Source organism: Crassostrea angulata, chromosome 10 (assembly GCF_025612915.1).
Source record: "Crassostrea angulata isolate pt1a10 chromosome 10, ASM2561291v2, whole genome shotgun sequence".
Lineage (NCBI taxonomy): Eukaryota > Metazoa > Mollusca > Bivalvia > Ostreida > Ostreidae > Magallana > Magallana angulata.
Window position 1 is genome coordinate 8,435,001 of NC_069120.1, and position 25,640 is coordinate 8,460,640.

At 34.3% G+C, this 25,640-nt stretch overlaps 2 protein-coding genes across 6 annotated transcripts in view; one reads left to right on the plus strand and one right to left on the minus strand.

The window, feature by feature from the left end:
- Positions 1-11,880, minus strand: part of LOC128164435 (CCR4-NOT transcription complex subunit 3-like) — a 14,875-nt gene extending 2,995 nt beyond the window's left edge. Inside the window, exons 1-15 of one of the 5 annotated variants that reach the window (XM_052828238.1) lie at positions 11,706-11,880; positions 10,323-10,390; positions 9,868-9,942; positions 9,557-9,646; positions 8,390-8,518; positions 8,204-8,293; positions 8,006-8,119; positions 7,781-7,886; positions 7,269-7,396; positions 4,851-4,898; positions 4,596-4,699; positions 4,092-4,204; positions 3,530-3,628; positions 2,445-2,800; positions 298-406 (exon numbers count right to left, since the gene is read on the minus strand). In XM_052828238.1, coding sequence (XP_052684198.1) covers positions 298-406; positions 2,445-2,800; positions 3,530-3,628; positions 4,092-4,204; positions 4,596-4,699; positions 4,851-4,898; positions 7,269-7,396; positions 7,781-7,886; positions 8,006-8,119; positions 8,204-8,293; positions 8,390-8,518; positions 9,557-9,646; positions 9,868-9,942; positions 10,323-10,390; positions 11,706-11,730 — 1,654 coding nt within the window. In that variant the 5' untranslated portion in view covers positions 11,731-11,880. Of the gene's footprint in view, positions 1-297; positions 407-2,444; positions 2,801-3,529; positions 3,629-4,091; positions 4,205-4,595; positions 4,700-4,850; positions 4,899-7,268; positions 7,400-7,780; positions 7,887-7,990; positions 8,120-8,203; positions 8,294-8,389; positions 8,519-9,556; positions 9,647-9,867; positions 9,943-10,322; positions 10,391-11,705 lie in introns of all 5 variants that reach the window. The other 4 variants (XM_052828237.1, XM_052828236.1, XM_052828235.1 and 1 more) reach the window with 4 other exon arrangements.
- A 227-nt stretch (positions 11,881-12,107) lies between these two features.
- On the plus strand, positions 12,108-23,122 carry LOC128164434 (centrosomal protein of 131 kDa-like). The gene is made up of 20 exons (XM_052828234.1): positions 12,108-12,231; positions 13,078-13,216; positions 13,378-13,420; positions 13,592-13,667; positions 13,985-14,096; positions 14,250-15,071; positions 15,712-15,999; positions 16,106-16,265; positions 16,637-16,821; positions 17,101-17,280; positions 18,072-18,197; positions 18,342-18,448; positions 19,015-19,111; positions 19,322-19,539; positions 20,450-20,675; positions 20,882-21,105; positions 21,388-21,472; positions 21,562-21,648; positions 21,746-21,963; positions 22,221-23,122. The coding sequence occupies exons 2-20, from the start codon at positions 13,079-13,081 to the stop codon at positions 22,354-22,356; spliced, it is 3,528 nt and encodes a 1,175-aa protein (XP_052684194.1). The 5' UTR covers positions 12,108-12,231; position 13,078; the 3' UTR covers positions 22,357-23,122.
- The last annotated feature ends 2,518 nt before the right edge of the window (positions 23,123-25,640 follow it).

The window sequence follows — 25,640 nt, forward strand, 5'->3', positions numbered from 1 at the left end:
TGCCAATAAAATGCTCAGCGCTCCAAAATAACTCTATTAAAATATGGAGATAACAATTTGCTTATTAATGATTTGGTCTGTTGTTCATATGCTACACATCTTGTTTATGTTCCTTTTTTTTTCATTTTCAACCTGATTAGATCTGGTTTTGTCATTTGTCTGATTATTTACAACAAACAGCTCCTCAGTTTTCTCTTGAAATAAAAGAGAACGCACCACGTGGATGTAAATGTACATGTGCAATGAGAGTGTTTTATCTTGATTCAAGAACAAACAAGAGACTTGACCAACACTCACATCTCGATTCTGTTGACATGGGAGGAGGCGTTGGTATCTGATTCTCTAGACCCGCATTGACCACTGCTTGCTGTGCTATAGACTTTAATGAAGACATGGATTCTGAGTTCTGTAATTAAAAGCCACAATGCGACAAATAGTGAAAATCAAAGATACAGATTGACAATCATACTGAGAATTTTTACTTTAATCTTGAAGAAATGTTTTTGAAACACATATGCCCGCCCCCCCCCCCCCCCCCCCCCCTCCAATGTCTTTTATTATAGTAAAAAAGAAATAAGGGTTATATTTTATTCAGGTGCATCCAAAATACAAAGCTGATCCACATCAAGTAAAAAGTTTTGTAGATCATGGAATCTTTGGCAAAGCTGTATCATATATACAGTACACCTTTGGAAGCATTGTTCAACTATAATTGCTTGTGTTTTTTTTAAGTTTACTTCAAAGGTTTTGCTGCTAACCAACTGATAAGTTAGGATTGAAAGTTGAAAAATAGTTTTATTAATTCATTATAGCCTCAATATATCAATGTGATTCCTGCTTGGTAGCATACAGAACCACTCGATTGACAAATCCTAAAAACTGACGGCAAGGTGAGTATATACAGTTCTAAAAATATTCATCAAAAAATTTTCAGGAAAATTTTTTTAAAGCCAAGCTTCTAATTATGACTGAGCACTACAGTAATAGTAGAAAGAAATGAAGAAAAAGTGAGGAAGCTCACATACCCCAAGCTTCCCAGTTACTTGACAATGCTACCAATACTGAATGGCAAGTTATACATTAATCAAAGTACTGAAGTACTGACGGGAGTTGATTTTATCGATTAATTATTTGTTTAAAAATCAGTGTTATTTTGCATGGCAAGTAGTTTCGTATATGTATTTGAATTACGCATATATTTTATAATATGAATTCTCTGACTTTTCCGACAAGAATTTCCAGGAAATATTTAAAGATAAAATAAGTTCCATTAAACTACGTATCAGTAATCGAAATATATCTGAGAAATTGTATGGACCCAAGCAATATTGATCTCTAGTCTCATTCAAACAAACACTCGACTGTCTCCATTAATCTCCTACAAGCAAGAGAGACTCTCTGCTCTGCTTGTTGGAGATTTCGAAGATAGCATAGCTTCTGGTTGAACAAGACTAACCTGAATTCTGTCGTAAGATTACATACAGCATAAAAGAATATCTAATTTGTTCGTACCATTTAAAATCTGACTATTTTCAAGGTATTTATAAATAAGTTTCCTTGAAAAACAATGCTTCAGAATACTTTACATTAAATTTATCGATTATTTTTCAAGAACTAAGTGTTGTTAGCAGTGATGAGTTGTCCACAAGTCCAAACATTGTTTCACTTCCAGTTTGCCAGAGTAACTGCATAGGAGAGTTGATTAAAATCAACCCCCCAAAACAGAAAATAATTTGTTTTATAAGTTCTTAAGATCCAAAATTTCCAGAAGAATACAGGAATCTGGAATTTCCTGGTAATATGCATATCTACACATTGTGTCCTAGATACCTACACAGATTTATAAAATGCCCTGAAGTGGTTTAGGGGGAATTGCACTAACAAAAAAAAAATCTGCAGCTGAATCTACACCTACTGTCAGGGTTTTTTTTTAATAGAAAGAATAAATGGATGTAGGAAAAATTAAAAAAAAATAATTGTGATATCAATATAGAGGTAACCAATTATGAAGAAGTTTTACAAAAAATTTGAGAGCAAGTGGATTTCGTTTAATAGTTTGATCCTATTAAGCACAATTTACCAACTAAAACGGAGGTGGCGGGAAAACAAAGCAACTGAGCCCCCTCTTAAATGCCTATTTTTCTTTAATTGTTAAAATAGAGATCAATATAAGACACTGTTGTCCATATAAGCTATGTAATGTAAGAAGTTTATAGAAGGACAAACAATGGACACAAAACATAAAGTGATCAGAAAAGCTCATAAGCTCTAACCCTAGTGAGCTAAAAATTATGCTCAGATAGTTTATAAAAACCCTTTAAGTTGGGTTTTCTTTCCCCAGTAAGTCATAAGAGGGTAAATAAACAATCTTTTCACATGATTTTCAACTCCTTTAAATCTGACAGTCAACAATTCTCTGAGTGTTCAGATATCTAGCCACTTACACTGTCATCCATGCTACTGATCCCCTTTAATCCTGGTGCCCCTGCACTCAAAGGTCCATTCATAACTACCTCGGTTGAGGGTGGAAGTGAGTTGGGTCCATTTGTTGTCTGACTTGTGTGTGAGTTGCTTGTTGGTACACTGTTTGATACAACCATTGGCATTGAAATTGAATAGGGCACTGTTGTTCCATTATTTGTAAACAATGGTGATGGGGCTGGCACTAAAGAGGGATTTCCTACAGAAGTCACTGAGACAGAGTTTGAATTTGAGTGCGTCACGGATGACATACTGCTGTTCACTGTCAAATTACTATTTAAAGCCGAGTGGTCCATTGCATTCACTTGATTTTTTGTATCTGAAATAAAAGAAGGAAAAATCACAATTTTGAAATCAATAAATTTATTATTAAAATAACATTTTTTTTTTTTTTTAATTAGAAAATAATGCTTGAAATAGACGTTCATACATATCAATCTCTCACTGAAAAGTTAGCATTACATGAAACTAGTGCAAAATTTGTGCAATGATTTCAAGCAATATTGATTTTTCCCCTCCAAAGAGAATCAAAATAAATATCTTAACCCCTCAAATGCCAATGAAATGTCTAATGCATTCCTTTCTCATGCAAAGCCTGCCATAGCACCCTAGTTGCATGAACAAACTAGAAAATAATTCTTTCATGAGCACTGCACACATCTAGCAAATTTTTATAATTTATGCTATGTTAGGTGAATGAGCTCTCATTTTGCTGTGTTTAAAGTGCAGAATGCAGCATTAATAAGGCCTCTAAAACTTCAATAAGAAGGAAACCTATTTCCTTGTATCTTGGGAGAAAACACTTGTGAACAAGCAGGTTTGACATGGTTCGAGTAAGGAAATTTTTCTTTCTTCTGATTATATGATGAACCACCCCCAACATGCAACAATAAGAGACTGAACTCCAACATATAGAAGTCCTGGACTCTGTGCACAACACCGATACCAGACCAACCCTGTCTCATCAACAAGCAGGACAACAGAGTGTTTAATCACTGATCTAGACCAGCAAGTGATAAGGGGTTAGGACAGTGACCATCCATCTTACCCCTTTTAACAAAACGGTCAGTTAAGTAAGAAAGCTTCATGGGGGAACTATCCCCCTGCCATACAGTTGAACTGACAGGTAACCTTGGAATGGTTATACCTAAAATGGACAAATCAATATTTTCATTTCCAAGTATCCAATACATTCTCTTACAATTTTCAAATTCTCTTTGTGTATTCTAATGATTCATGCATGTATCTACAAGATTCAGAGGTCCTTAATGCATCACACATCTAGCGAGATGGAGCTAGAGATCATGTTATCATTCAGCATGTATTCATTTCCTGCCCCTGCTAGAGTCCAGAAATCTGGCCCAAGGATCATGATGTGCAAGTCAAAATTCTATCACAAATAAATTGCCTTTCCATCAAAATTTGACTAGGAAACTTCGACGTTAACAACTTGCAAGAAAGATTTTGATAGATAACATTTCAAATTCTGTTTATGATAATAAAACTTTCATAAGGCAGTGTATTGATAGAATTATAAGACTGCTTCCTGATCCTGTTGCCTGCTATCGGACAGCCTTGTCTGTGTAAGGTACTCTACTCCCACTACTGACCTGTATTGTTGTTTTGTTGAGAACTGGCTGCTACTGAGGAGAATCCTGTCAGGGGTGGCGGTGTGGAATCTGGACGATGATTGCTATTTGAACTTTCTATTGTTGAGGAATTCCTGTCAATTTGAAACAAGTTACACTATAATAAAGTATATATTTACATGCATTATCATCATATATCATTAATGTGGAATTTTTAATAATGCAGAATAATATGCAATACAGTTTTGTATTTTTATGGTAAATTTTGCATGAACTTGTGTCAGTGTATCTTCAATAAGAACCCCCCAACCCCCAAAAAATAAGAAATAAACCTCCATGAGCATATTGAAGATAAGTTTACACCTTTAATTTTCTTATTTATTGCAGTTTTTTTCCATAGAGTTTTAAAGATTGAAAATTATTACAGTTACCATTTAAATATGAGAATAAATGAAGTAACTAGAGGTTACATTTTTATTTTTTAAACCCTATTTAATGTTTCAACCAATAATACACAATTCCTACCCTTGGAATAACTTTGTAGGCGTTGATGGAACTTTGATATTGAGAGGAACTGATGATGAAGATGAATTTGTTGAGGATGGAGAAGAAATCACAGGTATTGACTTCTGCAAAGTAATATATTCATTGTATATAAGATAATCAACATTGTGATCATTTTGGCTATGAATTTCAAAAATACTTAAAAATTAAAAGTAACTTCAATCTGCATTAATAAAATATATGTACAAGAAAATTACTAAACTATAAATTACTCACTTCATCGTTTTGTGATTTGTGTCTTTTCCTCTCATCATCTGACTTCTCCTGTAAATACATGAAGTGTTTAACATACTGCAGTCATGACTATTTAAATGACACAAATTCATTGGAAACAAGAGGCCCATGGGCCACATCGCTCACCTGAACAGCAGTTCCTTGTAACATTACATTTCGTAGCATATGCTTTTTCTATTTTAAACATTGAACCCCTTTCTGGGGACCCAGTTATGGTCCGAGGTTTATGGTTGGCTTGAACAACATAAACAGTAACATAGGAATGAAAATGTGTAGCACTGCGGTAGGACCGCACGTACACAACCTGAAAAACTGAACGTAGCAGAGTTCCACTTCAAGAGAAATAACTCTCAGACTGTACAGAACATCAAGAAAGATAACTCTTGGTTCCACTACATTAGAGTTTACACAATTTGAGGATCCTTGCATAATAATCTCACAAACTGTAGCATTATAGTTCTCGAGAAAAACTTTTTAAAAACATTTTCAACATATCTTTCTATGTTAAACTTTGAACCCCTCTTGGGGCCACAGTATTAGTCCAGGGCTAAAGTTTTAATTATTTTGAATCTACATTATTTAAGGATGCTTGCATAGTTATCTCACAAGCTGGAGCATTATAGTTCCCTAGAAAAAGATTTTTCAACATTTTCCCTCTATATTTCTATGCTAAACTTTGAACACCTCTTGGGGCCCCAGTATTAGATTGAGGTCACAGCTTTTATAATTTCGAATCTACACTATTTGAGGGTGCTTACGTAGTTATCTGACAAATTGATGCATTGTAGTTCTCGAAAAGAAGATTTTTAAACATTTTCCATATATACCGGTACTTCTACATTTAACTTTAAACCCATCTTGGGTCCCTAGTATTAGTCCAGGGGTCACTATTTTAAAACTGTCGAACCTTCATTATCCAAGGTTGTATGCATGATAGTAATCTCACAAATTGAGGCATTGTAGTTCTCGAAAAGAAGATATTTTAACGTTACCTTTATATTTCTATAATAAACTTTGACCCCATCTTGGGGCCCCAGTATTGGTCCGGGGGTCACGATTTTACCAATTAGGAATCTACATGAGCGAAGGCATAGAAATTCCACAAACTAAAACATTGTAGTTCTTGAGAAGAAAATTTTTAAACTTTTCCTTTATGTTTTTTAAAATGTTTAAATTTTGAACCCCTCTTGGTGCCCATCAATTGTCCGGGAGTTACAATTTTTTGAATCTACATTATTTAAGGATGTACATGTATGCATAGTAATATCCCAAACAGTTGCACTATAGTTCTTGAGAAGAAGATTTTAAAACATTTTCCTATATATGTTAAAATCTAAACCCCTACTGGAGCCCCACTTTTTATTCAGGGGTCACGATTTTTACAATCTTCACTATATATACAACCGTTTGTGTATGTATTGGCATTTTTGGTGAAGTGGTTTTTGAGGAGAAAATTTTTAAACATTTTTCATATGTAGTTCTGTTAAACTTTGAACCCCGTCTGGGGCTGCAGTTTTGATTTGAGGGTCACGATTTCTACAATTTAGAATCTTCATTATACATACAAGCTTTTGTGTAAATATTGGCATTTCTGGTGCAGTGGTTCTTAAGAAGAAGATTGTTTAAACATTTTCCTAAGGTATATCTATGTTAAACTTTGAACCCCGCCTGGGGCCCCAGTTTTGGTCCAAGGGTCACGATTGTTACAATTTAGAATCTTCACTATATATACAAGCTTTTGTGTAAATATTGGCATTTCTGGTGCAGTGGTTCTTGAGAAGAAGATTTTTTAAACATTTTCCTAAGGTATATCTATGTTAAATTTGAACCCCGCCTGGGGCCCCAGTTTTGGTCCGAGGGTCATGATTTTTACAATTTAGAATCTTCACTATATATACAAGTTTTTGTGTAAATATTGGCATTTCTGGTGCAGTGGTTCTTGAGAAGAAGATTTTTAAAACATTTTCCTATGTATTTCTATGTTAAACTTTGAACCCCACCTGGGGCCCCAGTTTTGGTCCGAGGGTCACGATTTTTACAATTTAGAATCTTCACTATATATACAAGCTTTTGTGTAAATATTAGCATTTCTGGTGCAGTGGTTCTTGAGAAGAAGATTTTTAAAGACATGCACCCTATACTTACTGTTTCGCAATTATCTCCCTTTTGAAAAGGGCTGTGCCCTTTATTTTTACAATTTATAACCCCCTTTCCATAAGGATGCTTTGTACCAAATTTGGTTAAATTTGGCCCAGTGGTTTTTGAGAAGAAGTTGAAAATGTGAAAAGTTTACAGACGGACGGACAGACAGACAGACGGACGGACGACGGACAACGGGTGATCAGAAAAGCTCACTTGAACCTTCGGTTCAGGTGAGCTAAAAATGAAAACTAAACTCACTTTGGAATGATTCAAACTCAGACTAGGACTGGGAGAGGGTGAACTTGAATTTGTTGAAGTTGGAGTACTTGATAACGTCTCCATGTTGATGTCATCATTCGGTGGTGAAGATGCAAGCAACTGTGCACCTACTAACATATTCAATCAGAATTTACTTTTTAAAAAGGAATTTGGTTATCAAGCAACAAGGCAGGATCCTAAACTTGATTCAATATTAAAAACTTTAAATAATAATGCATTATCCCCTACAATTCAATGAATATGGGGTCTCTCTTCTCATAACTGTATACACAACTCATGAATAATTAGTTTATTGTGTTTTCTGAGAGGTTTTTTTTTTTCAATAGTAAAAATGTAATTCGATCCATGTATTTTCTTCAAACAAGCTTGATAATTGATAATTGATATTCAGTGTTAAATTTCAGATTGATCCTCCAAAAGTTGAAAATAAACATTATGCAGACGTTACTGGAGATCACCTTCCATGTTTCTCCTCTCCACTACTATCTTACCTAGGTCCTCCAGATCCAAGTCGTCATAGAGAAATTCATTTTCTTCAAAATCTGGTTCCTGGTTAAAATCCACATAATACTCGACATCGTCTTTGATCTTCTTAATCTAAGAGAGCAAATTTCATAAAAATATAAAAAAGATGGGTAAACTTTCAAATCTGTAAACCACTTAAATTCAAAGACTGGTTGCAAGGTTGTTTCTAAATTGACCTTTTGATAGCTAACCTGATCCAGAGGAATAGCATCATTGTCTACCATTCGAAGAATGGTCTCTAACTGCTTTAGATGGTATTTATGCCTTTCCATATGCCCTTTAAGTTCCTCGAGTCGATCTTGTTTCTACAAAATTGAATACAATTGAAATAGAGCTAGTAGTCGTTACATCTAAGTGACTTCAGTTCCAATATTATTTTCTATACATACGTCTTTGTCCATCTTTTTCTTCTTTGATGTTAACTTTTCCACATGACTTTCAAACTGATCTAACTGAATATTCAAATTGTCAATGGTTTGCTGGAAATAAAATTAGATCAATTATTTATCGTAAATGTGGTTAAAAAGATTCTAAGATGCCCAAGATGTACAGAGACTGTCCCAGTCATAACCTACCGAGAGCCAGTTGGTCATCTCTGACTTCTCCTTAGCTGCAGGGTTTAGTTTTGCAGCAGCCCCAAGTCCCTCCTTCGAGTATGCCTTAGTTTTGGTTTCTCTTTCAACCACTTTGAATCTTTCCATTTGCTGTCAAAAACAAACAAAATATGCTGACCATAATAGCTCACAAATGTTGAATAAAGAATTTGCTTTGATGGCTTTTCCCATTACTAGTTTAATCTTATGTAGGACTATTTCGCACATAACAGTGTTTTCCCAGGCTGTTTTACATAGCAGTACATGCATTGGAGATCCCCTGCCATGCATCACACAGTGCCACCATGCTTCCCACTATGCATGCTTATTTTAAAGTAAAGATTATTTGTACTTTTAGTTCACATCTTCTCAGTAATTAATAGTATAAAATGTTCTTTCTCCATTCAATCTTCAATAAAACACTTGCAGCTGCAGAGAGCATCACTAACTTCAACATCGATCTCAGCAAGGGGGCACATGTGGTAAACACTTAAAGGACTTGGCTTATGATTGAGATATATTAAACCTGAGTATATTAATCGGTAATAAAGGTATAAATACAGATGTGATCACTTTTGTTTTATTATAAAACGCTTTTTTTAAACCCCCAATTCAAACAAAAAATATAAAGTGGCCAAAATAAGTTAAATCAAGTTTACTGTACGTGCAAAAAAGTAACCTCCTCTATATATAGGAAAAAGAATGGGACAGAAGGTGTTGAACTGCCTTGTAAATCTATATTTCTGGTAAAGGTCAGCCTCTTGAAAAATTTGATTTCGAGAAAAATGCTATTAGTTTTGTTAGGACCCCCCCCCCCCCGGAAAAATTATGACTAAATTGACTAAATATAATTAAGAACTACAAATAAAATGAAATATTACTTGTTAATGTAGACTTCATGAGAATGCACCAATTAGAGTACTTAACATGTAGTACATTTCATCAAACAGTTATACTATCATTACAATTTTGCACTGGCTGGGTTTTTTTAGGCCACACCACAAACCAACCCCCCCCCCCCCCCCCCCCCCCCCCCCCCCCCCGCATCAAAAATTTTCTGGGTAAAACACTGCATGAAACTTGAATGTTTCAAATACAAGAATGCAGCTAAATTAACAATCACACGACCAAAAAAATCTTCATCCATACCGTCTCAATGAGTTTCCTGTTCTCAACCAGACATCTTTTGTCTTTGATGTCACTGCTAGCACACCACGTTTTGATCTGGTCACGTAGACGCTACAGATATAACATGTACAATTGTAAAACTACAAGCCTTTTGAAATGAAAACAAATTCAGTTTAAAATTGTAATCTTATTAATTGGAATACCTAAAAATGGTCTGTACATTTTTCTTAATGATTACAAACACTTTAAAAACATGTCATTTATTTTCTTTGTGCTAAACATTATAAGCAAAAACAAGTCATATACAGATTAACTAGTTGGGTCTTGCATACCTGCAGTTTTTTAATCTCTCTTTTGAGATCTGCTTCATATTTTTCTTTTTGATTTGTGTTTGCTGCATTATGCACCTGCGAATCATCAATACAGATTTCGTTCACAAAGTTAATCCATCAATGTATTCTTTTGAATTAAATGATAAAAAATAACCAATATTTTTTGCTTAAATGTGTAACTTTTGTGAAGTTATATCATCAAAATATTTTATCTTTACAATGACAGCAATCAGACATTTATTCTTATATCCTTAAATCAAATATTGATTTAATCTACCTTTTATCAAATTTCTAAAGCTTTATGCATAGCTTTAATTGGGAGGGGGCTTTAAAAAACTTAAATATTTCACAATCTTTTTTATATAAAAGTTTGTAACCAAATATAAATTTGTCAATTAATGTAACCAATATAATACCATAATACACAATACATGAAAAAAAAATATTTTATTTACCTTTTGCCAGATGTCTTCAAAGGATTCTACTCCCTCTTGTACTTTTTTAAGGCATCTGTCAATTTCACCTGAAGGAATAAAGTTATTAAAATTACATGTACATCCATGCTATTTGTGTTTTTAAGTTTCATTCTTTTATCTTTGTTAATTCTACAACCTTATGCCTCATCCAGGGCATGGCGATCATAATTAAGGTAAATATCTACAATATTCAGCATAGAAATCTTGCAACTTTTATATTCTGAATCGGCTATGCTTATCAGAAACTTGTTTATCTATTCAATATGAATTAACACCCAGAATAAAAAAAAATTCACCACTGGTAATAATGAATTTAGAATATTACACTAAATCTTACAGAATTTTGGCATGGGATACTTTAGGACAATCAATTATTAATAAACCAAACATATTCCAACAGGTATGCTGGCATACAACCAATTTTTGCCAAGGACTATTCTCTCCAGTGCATTGTTACGTCATTATATAAACACATAAAATGATGTTACAATGCACTGGTGAGAAAAGGTACTTTGCAAGAATCAATCGCATCTTCTTTAAATAATTAATTTGTACCCAACTCAATTATTCTTCTTCTTTTCAAACAAATACGATTGAATTTTGCTGGTAAGGGTTATTTGCGTGTAAGGGTTATTTCTTTAGGTGCATTTAAGATGCCATGCATTTGCCATTTACGTAATAATTTAATTACCTTACCTGTATATAAATATATGAATAGAACCGTAACTTCTTAGGATAATTTGATGTTAAGAATATTCTTTGAACACATACCATTTCTAGGAAACAATTGTTCTAACAGGACTTTACTTAAATTGATATACAAACAGACTTTGCATAATAACAACGCCATTAGAACATTAACAAAGTATTATAGTATTATTAGATAGATGCCCTTCTTTGCATTTGAATCCAAAACACTAAGTTATAGTCAGTGTGCAATAATTTCGTTACTAAATCTAGAATCAATTAGACATCTCTATGTAAAAATTTTTTTGTTAAACAAAATTAAAGCTTATTTATACAAATTTTAACATATTGTGAGTAAGATGTCAGCAACACAGAACAACTATTAAGAACACTGTTCATAATTTGCAATCAGCTGATCTTAATAATCAAATGCATACACCTGTATTTCGACCACTTATTAAATGCACAGCGATTTCAAATGCGCTCTAAATTTCAACAATGATCATGATGTGTGTTTGATATTTCACGTTCTTCTTAACACACAGTGCATATTAGCATCCACAGATTGTGGACACCATTGAAACACTCTGCATCAAAAGATGCTTCTTAACAAAAGATAATGAGGAAAACTGCGAAAATCAAAGAAGGGCATTTTTGAGTCGCATGTTTCCTCACCTTGTAGCTTCCGCCTATCAGCCATAGCTATAAATATTCGTAGAAAGATGATAGAAGCATGCTACGATTATGACCTGGTACCAAATCAATGCTTTGAGGTACCAAAGTGATCTACGAACTTATGCTTAAAAATTCACTGAATATTCCAAAATGGCCTCTATCTCGAAAACCGTATTACAACTACTCCATTCGAAACTAAAGCCTAAAAAATAGTTCGCCGTGATAATTAATTGAATATTTTACAAATTACGTGAATTCTTGAGTAAATTTATTCTTATCACTGGTGATATTTTAGATTACCAATTATCGGACTTATATCATTTAAAACTTGTATTCCAGTTTTATTTATTTTTCAAACCTTGCTCAATAATATATTCGAACTATTTTTGGAAGTACTAGAGAGAATTGTGGGACAGTTTGTTTACGCATGTGTTAGAAACATGCCGATTTCCGATTCGTTTGACAAGTCTTTTGAGTTTAGGTTGGCTTATATCATGCATACAAAGTTCCATAGAACTTCATGAAAGTGAGTCAAACTCGAAATCACGTTGAATCACTTACATATTTCATAATTTTTGTCGGCAAGCATTTTTCTGTTCTCTATCATTTTCTGCTTATCAATATCATGAGATTGATTGTTTACATTCTGCACTTTTTCCTCATTTTTTGCAAGACAGGGGTTTCTTCTCGTGTCCAACCCCTCATCCATAGGTGCATTCTTCATTTAACAGAATTTTATTTTTTGAAACAAGTTTTCATCTTGTGAAAATTTTTACCCACCCATTTATGTAAGACTACATTGCTTCGTTCTAAACAGGGCTTCAAATATAACTCGATCATTACTTTCTTGATCAAAGAAGCTTTTTAAGAATTATCTTCATTAGTCTGTTTTGCCATCAGTTATGAAACTTGAAGTTCTGGTGATTAACACAACGAAGAAGCTCTGTAAATACTGGTAAATTTCTTAAAAACAAGCACAGTATTTTCAGTTACCATTGAGATAAAATGATTTCAAGTATATAACTTGTGTATAACAATTTTTTATTACCCCCCCCCCCCTTCCAATGACCTTTTAACTGAGATCCTGAAGCAGTGTTGATCCAGAGAGTTAATTTGTGCTGATTCAATGTAACACAACACCCCCCCCCCCCCCTTACAAAGACTCACACTTTTCTTTCAATCAGGATTACATGAATGCTTTTTTTTAAATTTGATCTGTAGTCAGTCTTTTCTTTCCTAACTCATATCTCTCTCCAGTTTTTTGAAAGATTTTTTTTTTTACCAAATGATGGATAATAATCAATATTCTTAGCATTTTACAAAGCAATTTAAGTCTTAAAAGTAATGAGATTTGGTTTAATGATTATTGCAGTATGTCTGCCAGAAGTCATGGAGATGATTTGAGCCTTACTGGCTCTCAGATATCAACAAGATCATCTCTGAAAAAATCCTCATCTGCAAGACAGCTGAACCGCCCTAGTTCTGCTGCAGGTCCTAAAACATCACAAGGAGTAAGTCAAATCATACTTACATTAATACTTCTATATTCAAAATGCTATATTTTGCTTTTAGATTTGAACAAAAAGAAAGATGTTGATACTTGATGATAAGATATATATGAACATTCCAGGAAATATTTTCTTAAATGATTATCATGAATTTATTCTTTTAGGATGGAGCCAAATCCAGCGGTGTTAAGAGGAATTCTTTCCAAGGTAACTCTAGTCTTTATGATACATTACAAGATTCTCTTAAGTGCAATTTTTTTGGGTGATGATTACTTTTCAACAAAAATATTAAAGCTTAAAAAATATTAAATGATATTTTTATGTATTTTGTAAATTTAAACTGTAATTATCAATCCAATTTTATCATGTCTTCTATAGGTCAGGGAAATATAAGCCAGAGAAGTGACCTATCAATATCAAGTAAAAAAGGCACACCAAAAGGAAAATCACCTGGGTAAATATGACTGCTGTGCACAATATGGAGATAAGCACCATGTTCGTTTCAACACAATAAACCTGTGGTTTGTAAAGAAAGTAAAGAATGTGAAAATGAAATCTATAATGTATTACCTGGAGATACCTTAAATGATCAAGAAACAATAATCTATAACCTTCAATAAAAATTTTCTCCTTGAATTTGCAAATTTAAACTAGTATGCTTAGTGGCTGTCTTTGATAGTGAACATCTTCGTTTCAAGCTTTTGACATGTGTATCTAAACTGATAATGAACATGTAATTTGATCTCACCTGTTTATTTTTTTGTGTCATAGGGATGATTTCTTGGCTTTGTTTGAGAGCTCAATTCAGCCCAAGATAAAAACACCAGCAACGAAATCCAAAAAGCCTGGACCCAATGCTGTCAAAGTCCTATGGCAGCAACCTGTAAGTTCAATTTTCAGAACATGATTAATGTCAAACCAGAATAATCAATTATCAGTTGTATTAGTCAAATAAATGTCATTTAAGATTGAAAGAATGTCTTAAATTTTTGATCCCATAAAAAAAGAATTGCATTTGTCATAATTTTTTTTTCAGCCTAAAAAGTCTCCCTCAGATAGTGGAATGAATGGTGAGGGTAGTGTATCTCCTAGTCCTGCACAAAATGTATTCCAGCCTCGATCATATCGCAGCACGGATGATGAATCTGATGAGGATATTTTATCATCAAGCTACAGTAAAATTCAAGCATTACAGCAGCTTCATGCACAGAAGCAAAAATCTCCCTCTCCAAATGACATTTTAGGAAATCTTGATGCCTTGGTGAGAATTAAGACTCCCACTGGGAAAAAGGACTTTAGTGATGATGTGACCGATCTTCACAACAAAAAAGTTACCAGTTCTAAATCAGACACTGTTACAAGGACTGCAAAAGGTGCTAATAATTTTGTGCAGTCATCTACTGGAATTGCAAATAACATGGTGATGAAAGGGAAATCTCCTAGAACTTCATTTACATCAATAGAAAATTCTTACCAGAACATTAAACATAAAATGCCTGTAAACCAAGTGAATGACAGACAAATAAATGGTGGTGCCAACAATTCACATAGCTCAGTAGGCAGAAACATCGCCGAAGACTACATACAAACTCTGAATTCTGCTGCCACCAAAATCCAGCGATGGTATCGCAAACATAGACAAGATAGTAGCCCTGGCTCTGAGAATAGTGCCAGGCAGAGGGCTGGTGCAGCTGCACTCAAACGCTTGATGCAGCAGAAGAGACAAGAGGTACAGGAGAGCCACAGTAAGCTGGACTTATCATTGCTCTCAGAGGAGGAAGCAGCCAAGGTGAAGGCTGAAGAGAGGAAAAAAACACGAGAGGAGAGAGCCAGGCAGGCAAGGCTGCAAGCCATCCAGGTATGTCATGAGATGATAGAAAGTAAAGTGTTATTGTATTATAATTTATTATATACCCATCAATTTTCCCTTCTTCATACTGTCAATTTTACAGAGTGTGGTCTGATTTTTTGGATTCCACACTGTGGGTGTCTGATTCCATTTCACCACTCTGATTAAATACCATTTGTATTTTAGTGCATTTTATAATAGTTTGTTTAAAAAGCTTAGATGTAAAAGTAAATGTCATTTAATTGATTTTAAAAAGATAGTTTTGTAATTTAAACTTTGTAATGGACGAGGGTATATAATAAATTTATCATTGTAACAGTAACTTGATCCAAAGAGCTGGATCAAATCTCGTGGCCAGGTGCGGATCATCAGATTATACTTGATGCTTTGCGTCTCATTTGATCTGATGATCCATGCCTGGCAACTCGATGTGATTAGACCCTTTAGATGAAGTTACTAATATAATATACCAAATTTTTTTTCAAGCATGAGATACATGTACATGTTACATGTAAAGCCCACATTACATAACATTATTTCTTACTTAGAACTTACATGTACATACAAACACTTTTGAGAACTTTTAATGTTTTTCATGCAACATATCTCTGTTACATTGTTTTTACACATTGCACATCTTTATTTTCAGGATTTGCACAAAAAGCGAGAAGAGAGAAGAGATGAAGTAAAACGCAAGGCTGAGGAAGAAGTTGCCTACTTACAGGCCAGTGGTAAGATCACCAAGACACCTTACAAAACAAACCTGGGCAAAAAGAAACCAGACAGAAACAAGAAAGTCAGCAACAAGGAGAAGGATGATGCAGTCTCCGAACCTCCCTCAACCTCACGCTCCATACCCCAGAGTTCTCAGTCAGCTCAGTCCAGTGCCAGATCAGTGAGCACGCTGAAAGGCGACCAGACAGACTCAGAATTTGAGGTGAGATGATCTGATCAATCTGTGAGATTTTTTTGAAACTTAATCAACTTAATCATGGTTTCTAGAAAATGGGTAAAGAACAATATTTTGTTTGATGCTGTTTTAGTCTGTCAGCAATGTTCAGCAGTTGGACAGCAGACGAGATCCAGTTCCTGGCAGTGAAGCTGGGACAAAGTCAACCCTCAACGACTTACTGGAAACCCTGAAAAAGTTGGAGGAAGACGAACACTTAGAGTCTCCAAAACCAGAGAAGAAAAATGCCTGGTGTAAGAATTTATTTCCACTGTATGCATATACAAATCAGTACGAAATGTATGTATGACATTGCGTCTCACTCATTTATGACAATAACTTGTATTATTTAAACACAACACATACCATGCCCATGTCAGGCAGTCTTGTTTACATGAACTGTACATATACGGTACATCTACTTGCAAATTATTTACAATTAAAGGACATAATTGTAGTATTTGAATGTTATATTTAAGCAAAAAAATCTGGGATTGGTCAAAGACGTGTATTTTTTATAAGTATTTAAATGCGTTCAATATCTATATATATATATCATGAGTATAAAACAACCTATTAGATGTCATTGATAAAAAGAGAATTCTATGTCATTTGATATGAGCAGTGGATGAGATCGACAAGGAGCTGGAGAACAGCAATCAGCTGACATCGGATAGGCTGCAGGAACTTGGTCAGTCCAGGGAGGGGCGGGGCCAGAGGGAGAATTTACTGTCCGATGACAAGCTCCGCAGCATCATGTCTTTCCTGGATGAAGTTCAGGTGTCAGACAGACTGAGTGCTGTAGATCAGGTACTTGTGCTTAACAATTAGATACGTTTCAGCAATGTTTGTGTTTTTTGTTTTATTCCACATTTTAATCCTGATATTTACAAATATTTGTAGGTTTGATTGCTTGACAAGGCTTATTTTAATTGATGAATGATTTACATGTATGAGGATATTGTTAATAAAACTTTATGGAAATCAAGCACATGAATTACTCAGTATAATACTTTCTGAAAGCAGAAAACAGAGTATTCTTACAAACCAGTTAACCAATTCAACAGAGGTAACATTCTGCTTATGTAGGAACTAAGCAAGGCATCTCAGGATTACGAGATCCCCCCTCCCCTGGTCCCGTCCGTGGATGAGTTAGCAGAGCTGGAGAACGCCCAGGCCACGGCCAATGAGGTGACGAGTACCGTCCTGTCTCAGAGGCTGGAGCTAGAGGAGAAGAGAAGGACCATCACTATGTTACAGAAGGCACTGGTCAGTACCCACCACTGTCTATCAAATCAGTTGCCACCCACTGCCATTGACAATTACTGCAATGGCAACATACTGTAAACATACTACATTTGGCTGTGTTTTCTATTTAGCACTTTTGGCAGAATGCAGCTTCCGCTAAATTAAGTGCATTGCCAAATGTCATGCATATATGTTTAAGAATAGTCGCATGCAGGAATATGCTAATTTAAATCTACGCCAACTTCTTAAAAAACAAACTTCTGCCAATTATCGTATATACGCAAAATATAATACGTTTACAGTAACCTTTGCCACATTAATGTCAAAATTATTTTTGTAAAATTCTTGCTGAATGGTACTTTCAGTTTTCATTGTGACAATCATGGTTTATGGAATTTACCAAAGAGAAGCTAGAAAAGATATTACACGTATTACAGTGTAATGTATTATAAAATCACCATTTATTGCGTGTGGGAAAACTTTGCAAACACCCTGTCCAGAATATTTCTTTATATACCACGGTAATCTAGTACTTCGGGGTATCTTTCAGGGTCTCTTATATTTGTCTATGATCATCTACATAATCTCAGTTGAAATAAGTCATCACCAACTAACCAGGTTATCGTTACCAAAGTAAATTGTGAAGTCTTACTTTTGAAAACTTATTTGCGCAGATCAAAAATCAAATTTGTGAAATGTATACAGGTATTCCAACATCAACAATACTAGTCTATTCTAATTTGTACAAATGAAACATTTGATTTAGATTGAGCCTGATTTTTGAGGTACATGAATGTTGACTCTATTTGTAGAATCAGCAAAGAGAATTAACTATAAGGCATGCGAGAGAGACTGAGAAAGAAATGAAGAAACGGCTTGATGTACAAAAAGATGAATATGAGGAAACAATCAAAAGGCATTTATCATTTATAGATCAGGTAAATACGGTTTTTTTATCTCTCTATTTCATTTATCTCTTTATTACTAAACAATTATTGTTGATATGTCATCATCAGTAGTAAAAGCTAACAGATTTTTGTAAAGGTTTTAAACAAGTATTGTTTGATTTGGTTGACTTTTAGTTGATTGATGACAAGAAGAACCTGAGTGAAAAATGTGAAATGTTGGTCAAGGAACTGAAGACGGTGGATAAGAAATACCAAGATAAAATAAAGACTATGGATGAAAAGTGAGAACACATACCATGTTTTGATTTTAAGGCGGATGAATTGTTAACAAAGAACAAGTGCAATTATGGGCCCCGCTCAAAAGTGAATAAAATGAAGATTCAAATTAAGCATATTTTTTTTATCTCACATCATCTACTGGTATTTAAACCATATGAATCAACAAGTTTTAGCGCTGAATTTTGTGTATATAAAAAGCACAAAGCTTTACAACATAGTACGGGTTGGCAAACATTCGTTATCTTATTTACTAGTACTTAATTGAGGACTGGAATTCATTTCAGAGCCTTTGTTTACTGTCAGCCTAACCATGCACAAACTTTTGGAAAAGACAAAAGATGCATTATACATTTAGAAAACTCCTGTGAAAATAGGCAGTTTGTACAACATTAGGCTGGTACCTTAAGTATAAAAAATATACGAAAAATTTCAAGGTTTTTCCTATAGCAAGTGACAGCTATTACCTGTGTGATCTATATTTGAACCCACGTATGGAATAAATTATTTCAAATAGTTTATCATGCACATAAAAAAGACACGTACATAATATATGAATTATCCCCCTTAGGCATGCAATAGATATTCAGAAGATCAAAGATATGCATGAAGCAGCAGAAAAGTTGAGGCGAGAAAGATGGATCCAGGACAAAACTAAGAAGATCAAGGTGATACATTATTTACATGTACTTATATGCAGATGCTTAGACATTTCTGTGAATTTCATTAATTCTTATATAAATACATAGATTGAAGTGGTATTAAACTATTTATACTATTAATGCAAGTGTTCTAGTATCCTAGTTTGCAGAGGCAGTTATTATCATTATTTATGATGTAAATTGAATTTTGCCTTAAAATTATTCTTTTATTTACAGGAAATGACAGTGCAGGGTTTAGAACCAGAAATACAAAGGTTGATAGCAAAGCATAAAAATGAAATCAAGAAGATTAAGCAGATCCATGAAGCAGAGATTCTGGAATCAGATGAGAGAGCGGCCCAGCGGTACGTCAGAATGACAGAGGAGCTCCGTGACCAGCTGGCCAAGGAAAAGGAGGCTGCTTGTGCCCGAGAAAGAGAACTAGCAAAGCAGAGGTACACAGATAGAAGTGAAATGTGATGAAGTTTAAAGAATATTTAGGCACATTATAGGAGAAAATTAAAGTACTTTTTAACTATCACTGAGATGTTTTTATCACTGAGATGTTCATGTTAAAAAGTTTCATTGATATTTTATTTCAATGAGAAAAATATGTTTAAAATGGTTATGCACATCAATTCTATGCTTGTCAGATAATCATAAATTCAAATGATTGGGAGTTGATTTTAATCAACTTGATCTCCTATGCACTTACTCGGGCAAAGCGAAAGTGAAACAGTGTTTGGACCTAAGCACAAATCAATTCCTCTGACAACACTTAGTTCTTGAAAATAATCGATAAATTCGATGCTATGTATTCTGAAGCATTGTTTTTCACGAAAACTTATTTATTAATACTTACCATAAAAATTATAAGATTTTAAATTGTACAAACAGTTTAGATATTTTTTAAAGTCGTATGTATTCCTACGCTAGAGTTCAATGTAGTCTCGTTCAACCAGATGCTCGGCTGTTTCCATTAATATCCGACAAAACAGAGTCTCTCTTGCTTGTCGGAGATAAACGGAGACAGCCGAGCATTTGGTTGAACAAGACAAGAGTTCAATCTTGCTTGGATCCATACAATTTCTCAGAAATATTTCGATTACTGATACTACTTGCCATGCAAATTCACATATCGTTGATTTTGAATAAATGATAATCAATAAAATCAACTCCCGTCAGTACTTCAGTACTTTGATTTTAATACTTGTATTTCTTCCATAATGATACAAAGTTCCTATAGTATATATGAATAACCATAGGGATGTTTTTCCCCCGTATTTGTTTATGTTCTTTAAAAAAAGAAATGTAAATTTCATAATTTCTATGTATATTTTACTAATTGCCCATGGTATTCTACAGGTATGAGAAGGAGTTACAGAATGAGGAGGAGGCATACCAGCAGCAGAGGCGTCGTTTGTACCAGGAAGTCCAGGAAGAAAAAGAGCGTGTTGCTCAGCAAGCATCTCGGCAGCGGACAGAGCTTGATAAGCTCCAGAGACAGCTCGAGGACAGCCATGCCCTGGCCCTTGCAGCCATGAAATCCGAATTCGAGAAAGCCCGAGAAGAGCAGGAAAACAGACATAATGTACACGATTTCTTTAATATATTTTACTATGTATCCATATTTTCTTGATTAACTTTTATTTAAAATATTGATCTCATATGATGAAACAATGGGTCTCTGAAACAGATTATTTACAGTTGTTAAATTACATGTATTGTGTACAGCTGATTTTCAATTTTTTTTTTATTTTTCAAATTTTATTAAGTATGTTATGTATTGAATTTCAGATTGAGATTCGAAAGTTAAAAGAAAGACTGGCTGTTGAGAAAGCATCATGGGAAGAGAATTATATGAAGAAGCAAGAGACTTGGATGTTACAGAAAGAGAGGGAGCTGAAGGACCAGGTGCGTCGAGATCGAGACAAGGAGATTGAGCTAGTGATCTCGAGACTCGAGGAGGATGCTACTGCTAGTCGTGAGGAGACTGAAAAGGCAGCAGAGCACAGAATTAGGTTTGTTTTATGTGTGAGCTTTTATATGAATTATTTTGCAAAGGGTATTCCATAAAACATTGAAAAAGTAGTGTAGTAAATAACAACAAAAATCTACATGTACATAATTTCAGTACCAGGGAGCATGTCTTACCTTGCGACTCCTTTGTTGCTAGTTACAGTAATTGCTTATACATGTATTGCAAAATTAATATTCAGTCTACAGTAAACACAAATGATTCTTTTCTTAAATTTATGTACTATATATTTACATACTAATACCCTTAAAAATTCATATTATAGGAGAATACGAGAAAAGTATGAGATGGAGATGAGAGACCTAGAAAGATCGGAGCAGCAAGCACTTGAGAAATACAATGAAATGAAGGCAAGGAGCTGTATTATCATATTTAAACAAGTTTGGAATGGTTATTGTTTTCCCTTTAGTGCTGATAATATTGTGTTTTCAATCAACAGGCTAGGCTAACTGAAGTGAGTGGTGAAAATGAGTGTCTATTAGTCAAGCTGAATCAGAAAGACCAGGAGATTGACAACCTACAGGAGGTAAGTGGTCAACATGCTCTCAGAGCTGTTAAGTGAGTGTACATTTATCCACAAAAGAATCGAGTCCACTGTATACCTGGTAATCTCTGTATTACAGCTCACTGACAAAATGCATCGTGAGAGGGATCGAGTGTCTGATATCATACGCCAAGAATTTGCTGACCGACTGGTGGCAACAGATGAAGAAAATAAGCGTGTGAAAAACGAGATGTCTGAAATGAAGGCAAGACATCGGATAGAGCTGGATAGATGCAAGGAGCAAATGGAGGACGTAAGGAAACAGAAAGACGAGGAGATGGAGGAAGTCCACAAAAGGTGAGGGCCATCAGAAGCTGTGCACATCAGTATCTTGTTGCGGACGTCTGAATTTAATGCTGAATGTAAAAAGGTTTTTGTCATAAACTGTAGGGAGATCCACTATATGTACTTATTAATGACAATTTAAGTTGAAAACACTCTTAATACTGGTATGTATTTTCTGTAAGCATTTTCCAAGGTAAAACAAGCTATAAAATTGTATTTTTTATTACCTTTTCCAGGGTAAAACAAGCTATTGTATTTTTCTTTTCCAGAGTAAAACAAGCAATTGTGAAGAAAGAGGAAGTGGTCACTCAATTACGAGAACAATATAATGCTGCTCAGAAGAGAGCAGATCACTTGGAGGGCCTTCTACAACAACAGAGGAAGCAACTGCTGAGCAAAAAATAACTTCCAGGAAATATATAGAAAACAAGTTTTATAAAACTGTTAATATATATATATTTATATGTTGGCTTCACATGGGCATTAGATTATAGAATACATGTATTTATTGATACATGTACTTCAGTAAGTACAGTACATTTATACATGTAGCTTAAACAGTGCTTGGTAAGAAATACAAAACATTACAATTTTATGACAAGAATTGTGCATCATACTTTTTGATGATATTTATTGCTTAAACTCAATGCTGACAGTCCTCAGTATTCTTTTTTATAAATGTATCCAGCTTGAGATAACCCTGTGGCATCAATTTCTCAATAATCGTCATAGACTAGCTGCTATTTTTAACATTTATAGAAAGAATGGGTGGTCGAAACTTAGATATTACTATAGGTAGTAGCCCTAGATGTGGAAATTCATGTACATGTACCAGTACTTGTACACCACATGAAGTGTATCTCTTGATGGTAAAGTGCTCAGTTCATGTTGTATTTTTTGATTTTAAGGATTGAAACAAGACTTACATGTAGTTTGAAACATGCTCATATGTATAAGTGTTGTGTATGAAATACAGGGCAATCTGAGATTTTATTTATTTTCCATGCTCTGTTTTGTCTCATTACTTTGAAATGTCATACTGAATATTCCATCCAATGTTGAGTCTGTGATACATTGCTTTATTGTACTGTAATAGGACAAGAATTTGATGTTTATTATCAAACTAAACACTTCAAATTTTTGTCTCTCTTCTTAGATTTACTGAGAGTTTAAAGAAAGAGTAACTTGAATTGATGATCTTTCAGATTAGAATCTCTAGTAATCTATTAATTACTACCATTTATATACCATATATAGTTTTATACAATTGGTATGGTTGTTTAGAATTTTTTAATGGATTAGATTAATAGCCTAATGAAGCATTTTGTATTTTTAATGGTATTAAATGGTTGTAAGTATATCAAGTACATTTGTTGTTGATTCAGAATTGAAAATCTGGAAAAAACATAATAATTGTAATAACATACACATTTTGAAAACAATACTTGGAAAAAAATCCCTAATATACATGTAGATGTTTAGTCCAAAATATCTGTCTTTTCATGGCTTTTTCTAACAATTTTGATATTTTACTTGCCAAAAAAGCGTCAGAACAGGTGCCATTACAAAAACTTGAAATTCACTGTTTCCACGTAGAAGCGACATTTACGGCTCAATTTTGATAATTTATATCAAAACTCGCCAATATATCGCTTAAAATAAAAATCCTTCTCAATATTTTCATAGTTGCACTGATAAACAACTGTAGTAGACCCTATGTTTTGTGAGATTTCAAAAAATGCATGAGAACAAATCTCAACAGTTCGATAAAATGTGTTCAATAGTGTCTGGGATGTAAGAACCCATAAAAGTGATATTGAGAAGTAATATCGTCATTTTATTAAATAGATGTGAGTAAAACATTTGATTCAACTCACAAGTATTTAAAATTGTGTTGAGAATGCCACCTCTAGTTGGAGTTGGTAAATTTCCAGTTTTCATAATGGCGCCAGTTCTGATGTTTTCTTGGCAAGAAAAATATCCAAATCATTAAAAAAGCCAGGAAAACCTCAGATATTTCAGACTAGTACATGTTGTAAAGAGGACATTCCAGTTTTTACAACAATCAAAATCAAGTTAATGTTACGATAAATTTTAAGGTGCCATGGGACCTCTGTCAATATTATTGTGGATAAAAGAATGCTCTAACCCATTGCGCCACACTATAACAAATACTTCATTTTATTGTTTATTTCGATTGAAAGTTACTGTCACAATATGGAGGTGTCCCATACCACCCTAAATGGAAGAGATCTCTTAATATTACTTTTCACTGTGCATATTACATTTATGAATGGCTCCCATAAATTATTTGTTCATGTAACAATTAAGCTGGTAATATTATAGAATAAGTACATGTACAAAGGTATACATATACCTCATTTGTCATTATTTTAAATAACAATGAACAAATTATATATATTCTCTCCCTATATTGCACATAACCCCTGCACACATAACTCTTGGAAGAACTAGAGGTACTGTGAGCAAGCTCACAATTGATACCCCCCGCTAAGAAAAAAATCATAACGCATGTATTTTTGCTATTACAGAAAATATTGGAGTAATCTATTTCACTGTCCATTTTCTATAAATAACAACTGCTTTATTTTTGAAAACTGTTAATTTTTAGCTTCTAATATTTCCATTAATACAAGACATGACACAGACAGAATTTAGCTTTTTTTAAACAATGACCTTGAACTTTCTCAATTGACCTTGGGCCAAGGTCATGACACACCCTTTAATCATAAGCAATCTTTGTGTGAAGTAAGAACTTCCAATGTTTCCCCATAAGAAAGATATAGACCGGACACGAATTTTGCATTTTTTCTGCCAGTGACCTTGACCTTGCCCAAATGACCTTTGGTCAAGGTCATTACACACCCTTAGGTCATAAGCAATCTTTGTATGAAGTTAGAACTTCCAATGTTTTCCCATAAGAAAGATATGGACCGGACACGAATTTTGCACTTTTTCTGCCAGTGACCTTGACCTTGCCCGAATGACCTTGGGTCAAAGTCATGACACACCCTTAAGTCATAAGCAGTTTTTGTGTGAAGTTAGAACTTCCAATGTTTCTCCATAAGAAAGATATGGACCGGACACGAATTTTGCACTTTTTCTGCCAGTGACCTTGACCTTGCCCGAATGACCTTGGGTCAAAGTCATGACACACCCTTAAGTCATAAGCAGTTTTTGTGTGAAGTAAGAACTTCCAATGTTTCTCCATAAGAAAGATATGGACCGGACACGAATTTTGCACTTTTTCTGCCAGTGACCTTGAACTTTCTCAATTGACCTTGGGCTAAGGTCATGACACACCCTTAGGTCATAAGCAATCTTTGTGTGAAGTAAGAACTTCCAATGTTTCTCCATAAGAAAGATATGGACCGGACACGAATTTTGCACTTTTTCTGCCAGTGACTTTGACCTTGCCCGAATGACCTTGGGTCAAGGTCATGACACACCCTTAAGTCATAAGCAATCTTTGTGTGAAGTAAGAACTTCCAATGTTTCTCCATAAGAAAGATATGGACCGGACACGAATTTTGCACTTTTTCTGCCAGTGACCTTGACCTTGCCCAAATGATCTTGGGTCAAGGTCATGACACACCCTTAGGTCATAAGCAATCTTTGTATGAAGTAAGAACTTCCAATGTTTCTCCATAAGAAAGATATGGACCGGA